Consider the following 7,500-nt stretch of genomic DNA (forward strand, 5'->3'; position numbering starts at 1 on the left):
AAATTCCTGTCCGTTTTTAACCAGTTTTGAGAAGGCAGGTTTTGCAGTATTCTGACTCGCACCCAAAAATCCAATGAGATGGTTTCAAGAATCCAATGAGAAGGTTTCATCCATAAATGTGTCCGGTTTTATTACAAATAAAAAATAAATACAAACAAAAGATGCAATGAGATGCAAAAAATATAATGTCTGTTATTTTACAACTGCAAGACAGTTAAGCAGGAGCTTGTCAGGCAGGTGTTCGAGCGGGCGAGGTCAAGAATTGTGTCTCTGCGGCCTGCTCTCCTCCAGTCATGCGCAGCTGGCATCTCTTTTATTGAGGTGGCACCATTCTCCACCTAAAGGGGTCGCACTCTCACAAAATCCACAAAAACAAGAAAAGATGAGTGCGAGAAAAATCTACTTAAAATGTGGCTCCTACACACCGGCCCCTAATTGTTCTCCAAGAATCAATTATTTACAATATACAAAAAGGAGCCAAGTAATAGAGAATCAGTTATCAATGTATAACAAAAATGAGCCAAAATGTTTTTTTTTTTTTTTCAATAAGGGTTCCAATAAGGTAAGTATATAAGTCATTCAAAGATAACTATGTACAGGTAAGTATGTACAGGTAAGTATGTGAATTACATGAAATGAATAAAACACTACTTCCCTAGTGTTATCAGTGATGTGATATCAGTTGGTCATCAGGATTCGTCATCAGCCTCAAGAATCCGGCACAGCTTGGTAATGGGCCTCTCAAGGACTGACGTCTTGGTCTTCAACTTCACAGACCTGACCAGGCCTTTGGCGTCCGATATGGTCTCCAGGACTCTTCCTAATGGCCAGGACCCTCGTGGAGCAGTGGGATCGACGACCAGCACAATGTCTCCGATGTTGAAGTTCTTCTTCGTGCCTGTCCATTTCTGCCTCTCTTGGAGCAGGAGGAGGTATTCTTTAGTCCATCGAAGCCAGAAGAGATCAGCCATGTACTGGACCTGTTTCCAGCGGCGCTTGGCGTAGACGTCAGACTTCTGGAAGATTCCAGGGGGCAGAGTGGGCGTGGTCTTCAACAAAAGGAGATGATTGGGGGTCAGCGGTTCCAGGTCATGGGGGTCTGAGGACACTGTGGAGAGGGGGCGGCTGTTCAGGATGGCCTCTGCCTCACAAAACAGGGTTTGAAGGCCTTCATCGTCTGTGGTTTGCTGATGGAGAGTGGAGTTGAGCACCTGCCGGACGGATCGAATGAGTCTTTCCCAGACTCCGCCATGGTGTGATGCAGCAGGTGGGTTAAAGCTCCATTCAACGCCATCAGGAAGCAGGGCATCTTGGATCTTCTTCTGATGGAGAGACATCAGCGCCCTCTTCAGCTCTGCATGCGCACCCACCAGGTTCGTCCCATTGTCAGACCTGATGTGCTTGACTTGGCCTCTCCTGCACACAAATCTCCTCAAAGCATGAATGCATGAATCTGTATCCAACGTGTAAGCAATTTCCAAATGTACAGCTCTACTAGACATGCAAGTAAAGAGGACTCCATACCTTTTGATGGTGCTTCTCCCTCGTCTCACCTCAATTGGGCCAAAGTAGTCCAGTCCTACATTGGTAAAGGGTGGGAGGTCAGGTAGGATTCTTTCTAGCGGCAGGTCTGCCATTTTCTGCTGACCAACTTTGCCTCTCCTACGGCGGCATGTGACACATTTGGAGATCACCTTCCTAGCTACTGAGTTGCCCTTTTTGATCCAGTACTTCTTGTGAAGCTCTGAGAGCATGTGGTTTCTGCCACTGTGTCCACTGCGTTCATGAATGTGTCGTAGCAACAGCACTGAGATGTGTGAATCTGTGGGCAAGATGCAGGGGTGTTTAGTGTCATCTGGCATTGCGGATCGGTGTAGTCTGCCACCTACCCTCAGGAGGCTATCATCCAGTACAGGATCGAGCCTGCAGAGCTTACTGCTGTTGGATACTCTGGGAGGTGACATCTGCAATGTTGAGAACTCATTAGAGAAAGCTTGTCTTTGACTGTAAATGACAACTGCTCTTTCTGCATCTGCTAGATCGGTCACAGTTAGGTGCTGTTCTACTTGGGGCTTTAAGTCAACCACCTTTTGGCTTGACTGTGACCTGTCAGAGTGGGTGAGTGGGGTAAGCCCTTTTCCTTTTTCCATTTTCCTCATCAAATTTCTCTTCAGCTTGAGGTACCAAGCTACAGCCTTTAAGAGGCTGATCCACTTTGAGAAATGCAAAATAAGCTGATCAGTAGGGGTTTTAGACTTCACCATGGTTGTGAGTACTGTAGTGGTTCTCTTAACCTCAGGATCATCTTGAAGCATGGGGCCCAGTGCCTGCACTACTGGCCAACTTTCCTCTGTTTTCCATAGAAACTCCGGAGCATGAATCCATCTTTTCTGCTCCATGAACTTTCTGGCATTCAACCCTCTGGATGAGTCGTCAGCAGGGTTGTCCTTGCTGCCTACATATCTCCACTGCGACAGCTCTGTGTTGTCTCGGATGAATGAGACCCTGTTTGCCACATAGGTTTTAAATCTGGCTTGATCATTGGCAATATACTTAAGCACTGTCTGGCTATCTGTCCAGAAGACTGAGGGCCCTAAGTCAAGGTGCATTTCCTTTCTCAGCATTCTGTCCACTTTGACTGACAGAGCAGCAGCCGCCAGCTCCAGTCTTGGCACTGTGATGTTTTTCAAGGGGAGCACTCTAGATTTGCCAAGTACAAAGGTGACATGCACTACATCTTTCTGGTTCACCTGTCTGATGTAGCTCACAGAGCCATAGCCACTCTCACTGGCGTCTGCAAAATGATGCAGCTCGGCACACCTGGTCGCTCCGAAGCCCTCCGGTTTCAGACAGCGCTGCACACTGAAGCCTTTGATCATCTCCAAGCTGTTGGTCCATTCCATCCATCGCTTCGATGTGGCCTGTGGCAAAGGCTCATCCCATCCAAAGCCCGCCTGACAGAGCTCCTGTAGCAGCTGCTTGGCTGGAAGAATGAGAGGGGCAAGAAAGCCGAGAGGGTCAAAAACAGAGCTGACAACAGACAGTATGCCTCTGCGGGTATGTGGCTTTTGGCTGAGGTTGATGTTGAACTTGAAGCTATCTGAGTCTACACACCATTGTAGTCCCAATGCTCTTTCAACTGGCAGGCTGTCTTTGTCAAGATCAAGAGACTTAAGGTCTTTGGCTCTGTGCTCTTTGGGAATGGATGACAGCACTGCACGACTATTGCTCACCCACTGAGTTAGCTGGAACCCACCTTTGCTGCACAATGCAGTGAGATCTCTTACCAGCTGGATGGCATCGGACTCGCTGGACACTGACCTGGCACAGTCGTCGACGTAAAAGTTGTGCTTGATGGTCTCTGCTACCTGAGGGGGAAAGCAGCTTTCATGGTCAGTGGCAGTTTTTTGGAGAGCATAGGTTGCAATGCTTGGGGAAGACACAGCGCCAAAGATGTGCACAAGCATACGGTGTTCTTTTGGGGTCTGACTGGTGTCACCTTGTGGCCACCAAAGGAATCGCAGGTAGTCAACATCAGACTTTGCCACTCTGACCTGGTGGAACATTGATTTGACGTCGGCCATGATTCCAATGGGCTCTCTACGAAACCTCATGATGACTCCAAGGAGAGTGTTGGTGAGGTCTGGACCCTGCAGCAATTCAGTGTTGAGTGACACACCTTGGAATGAAGCAGCACAGTCAAACACTACTCTGAGCTTTTTCTTCTTAGGGTGGTAAACCCCGTGATGTGGCAAGAACCAGGTTGCCCCTGGTGGCTGAATGAGTTCCTCCTGTGGGATTTCCTCAGCATAGTTGTTTTCAAAGATGTCAGTCATGAATGCAGTGTATTCCTGTTTGAACTGCTCATTCTTGGACATTTTTCTTTTTAGGCTGTACAGACGCTGTTCTGCCATTTTCCTATTGTCTGGCAGTTGTACATTGGCTTTCCTGAAAGGCAGTCTCAGACTGTAGTGGCCATTCTCCAGTACGGCCTCATTCGCCATGCCAAGGAATGCTTTGTCCTCGACAGACATTTCTGTCTTTTCCTCCGCTGCGTTTTCCTGGAAGTCCTGGTTGTACTGCGAGATTAGCAGCTTTTCCAGACTCGCAATGGAGATCCTATTCACAGTCACACTTTCTCCAACACCAGCAGCACTTTTCAATGGCCGACTTACCATCCACCCCAGAACGGATTTAACTGCCCAGGGACCCCCATTTTGGCTATTTATTACCTCCCACGGTTCAAGTAGCTGTGGAGCATTCGTGCCAATCAACAGTTCCACTTTTGAGGTTATGGAGGGAATTGTGACCTTACCTAAGTACGCCCAATGCGCCAGGTCACTTTGCTTGGGGATGCTGCTTCTGGTTACTGGCATGGTCTTTTGAGTCAGGGTGTCAGGAAGCTGGAAGAATGTGTCGCTGTCCAGTGCTGAAACTTCCATTCCTGAGATGACATGTGCTGGGACTGATGTTTCCTGATTCATTGTTCGCAGAAGTATGCGTGTTCTCTTTCCTCTGAGATTGAGACGTGTCATGAGCTCCTCTGAGCAGAAGGTGGCAGAAGACCCAGGATCGAGCAGAGCGTACGTTTGTATGACATGGCTGCCCTTTGCTGCCTTGACATTCACTGGTACAATGGAGAGAATGCTCTCATGGTCTCCGGCCCCTATATGACATGACTCTGCTACACTAACAGCAGATGGACTGACTGTTTCCTTGGTTGCTATGTGGAGGCTACTTGGATGTGTTCGTTTGCACACGTTGCAGGTAAGACGCCTACTGCAGTCTTTGCTAATGTGCCCTGGGGTGAGACATCCATAGCAGATCCCCTTGGTTTTCAAAAAACTTAATTTGTCTCTATGGGCCTTTTTTGTGAACTTTTGGCAGGAGTCTAGTGCATGTTTGGAGCTGCAAAACAGACAAGATGGGTCAGCACTTGCTCCTGTGACAGGGGCTACACTAGTCACATAGCTACTGCTAGAGGACTTGGAGGGCCGTGTTTTAACAGGAGTTTTTCCTTTAACAGCTGACTGATCTTGGAGATCTCCAAACATGGGGTCACCTGCTATGAGGGCTTGCTTTTCAAGAAAAGACACAAAGTCTGAAATTCTTACCCTGCTTTGACGTTCTTGTTGTAGCTCAAATGCTTTGTTGCGCCATCTTTCCCTGAGTTTGTAGGGCAACTTCACGGCAATGCTTTTCATTGTGGATATCGTGTCCAGCTCCTCCATGTATGACATTTCCTCCATTGCATTGCAGCAGCTCCTCAGGAACATGGAGTACTCCTGCAGGGACTTTGCATCCTGTGGTTTGATCTGAGGCCATGAGAGGGCCTTTTCCAAGTAAGCACAAGAGATTTTATACTCGTTGCCAAAGTTTTCCTTCAGTAGTTTCAATGCCTTTTTATATCCTTTGTCCGGTTCCATATATTCACAGCTCTTAACTAGTCGTTGGGCCTGGCCCTTTGTGTACTGTATGAGAAATTGCAAACGGTCTCTCTGGTTGTCAGTTTTGCTTTCAATCATGTTTTCAAAACTATGAATAAATGACTTGTACTCTAGTACCTGACCATCAAAGACCGGAATGCTGCCCTGTGGTAAGGTGGATGACAACTGTTGTTTCATGAGCAGTCTGGTGAGTTCATTTTGATTTTCCAACACTTTTATCATATGACTGTCATTTGGTGAGGTTGGCGTACCTGTAGAGGGTGTTTGAGGCTGAGGCTGAGGCTGAGGCTGAAGCTGCGACTGTGGCTGAGGTGGAAATTGAGACTGCAATTGTAGCTGAGGCCGTAATGGGGGCTGAGGCTGCGGTTGCAGTTGCAGTTGAAACTGAGGCCACAGTTGGGGCTGAAGCTGAACCTGAGGTGGTTGAGGTTGTAGCTGAGGCCATGTTTGGAGCTGGGGTTGAGCCTGCGGTGGCTGAAGCAGTGGTTGAGGCCGGGGCTGTTGTGGTTGGAGTAGAGGCTGCAGTGGCTGAGGCTGCAGATGAGCTTGGAGCTGAGGCTGTAGTTGAGGCAGTAGTGGCTGCCTTTGTCGAAGCTGAGGCTGCAGCGGCTGAGGCTGCAGAGGGGCTTGTAGCTGAGGCCGAGGCGGGGGCTGTGGAGGCGGCGGGTGAGGCTGAAGGGCCTGTTGTGGTCGAAGCTGAGGTTGCGGAGGCTGTGGCGGCAGATGAAACTGAGGCAGTGGATGAGGCTGAGGCTGCAGTGGCGCTTGTATCTGAAGTGGTGGTAGAGGCTGAAGCGAGAGCTGAGACTGCTGCTGTAGCTGAGCTGGCATCTGAGACTGCAGAGGGGCTAGGGGTTGAGGCTGTAGAGGCAGTAGTGGCTGCCTTGGCTTCAACCACAGTGGCTGCAGTGGCATAGGCTGAGTTTCAGTTGTGGCTGTCTGAGTGGGGAGCTGCATAGGCAGAGCATCTTGAGCTGAACTAACAGCTGGCTGCATTTGTACAGAGGAAATATTAATATCACCACCATAGGGGAGACTAGGCAGTGCCGTGTGCACCTGGCCACTGCTAGTGGGCCTATTGGGAGATGTATTCATGCTAAGATCTGAATTAAGCAGAGGGACATGAACATGAACAGCATCAGTTTTAGGTTTCACTGAAGGGGTTTCAAGAAAGGAAACTAAACTTTCTAGCTCTTCACTGAGTGCAGTTTGTGATGCTCCTCCTTCTACAGATGTATGAACTGTGTCTAAATCAAAAGGAATGGGGCCATATGGGTTCCTTTCAGCAGCCTTTAAATAGTTAATTTTTGCCTTGGATGCGTCCAATTTTACGCTAAGCTCAAGCGCTTCCCTTTGCTTGCGCAGCAATAACTCCTGCTCCTCGAGTGCGTGCTTTTGCTGCAATTTGGATGCTTCGGCCAGTAAAGCTTGTCTATCTGCCTCTGCATTAATGCGCAGTGATCGAGTGGACGTATGAGACCTGCCTGATGAAGCGCTGGACCTATGCGATCGCACATCTAAATCCAACTCTACCTGGGCTTGGTTGGGAACTAGTAGGGCAGGTGCTCGTGCCTCATTGGCTGACGAAGTCACTTCAGTTGCGTCAGGGGTGTTAGAGTTTTCGATAGACTTTATCCAATCAAAGACTTTATCAATAAAAGCAGCAATATCTGCAAGCTTCGGTTTGTACCAGCTTTCCTCGTCTTTCACGCGTGTACTTTCATCCAACATATCTGCATATGACGCGTGCAAGGCTTTAAATTCTTCCATAAACTCATTAAACTTCGTCATATTTTGTTTGACTTCATCAATACTTGCATTGTCTGCTATTAAGTCATTCACGAAGTTAATTCTCCTGGTTATGTGAGACAGTTTGCCTTGCCTTGCCTTCCTTGTACGCGCCACGGCGTCTTCCTCCATGCTTGCAACAGGTGGCTGTGATTCATTTAATTTTTCGGCCATTTTTCAAAAATAGAGTTCCAAAAAGTCTCAAAAATAATGGTTTTCTTTTCTTCAGTTAATTCAGTGTCCAATAAACTTCAAAACATTTCCT

General features: G+C 48.1%; 2 protein-coding genes across 2 annotated transcripts in view; one reads left to right on the plus strand and one right to left on the minus strand.

The window, feature by feature from the left end:
• The window catches only part of camta1a (calmodulin binding transcription activator 1a), a 1,011,609-nt gene that overhangs the window by 534,586 nt on the left and 469,523 nt on the right, over positions 1–7,500 (plus strand). The window lies entirely within an intron of this gene.
• LOC134456380 (uncharacterized) lies at positions 690–1,968 on the minus strand. Its single transcript, XM_063207745.1, has 2 exons — positions 1,525–1,968; positions 690–1,428 (listed from the first exon to the last, which is right to left on the minus strand). The coding sequence occupies exons 1-2, from the start codon at positions 1,962–1,964 to the stop codon at positions 690–692; spliced, it is 1,179 nt and encodes a 392-aa protein (XP_063063815.1). The 5' UTR covers positions 1,965–1,968.

Source organism: Engraulis encrasicolus, chromosome 10 (assembly GCF_034702125.1).
Source record: "Engraulis encrasicolus isolate BLACKSEA-1 chromosome 10, IST_EnEncr_1.0, whole genome shotgun sequence".
Classification (NCBI taxonomy): Eukaryota; Metazoa; Chordata; class Actinopteri; order Clupeiformes; family Engraulidae; genus Engraulis; species Engraulis encrasicolus.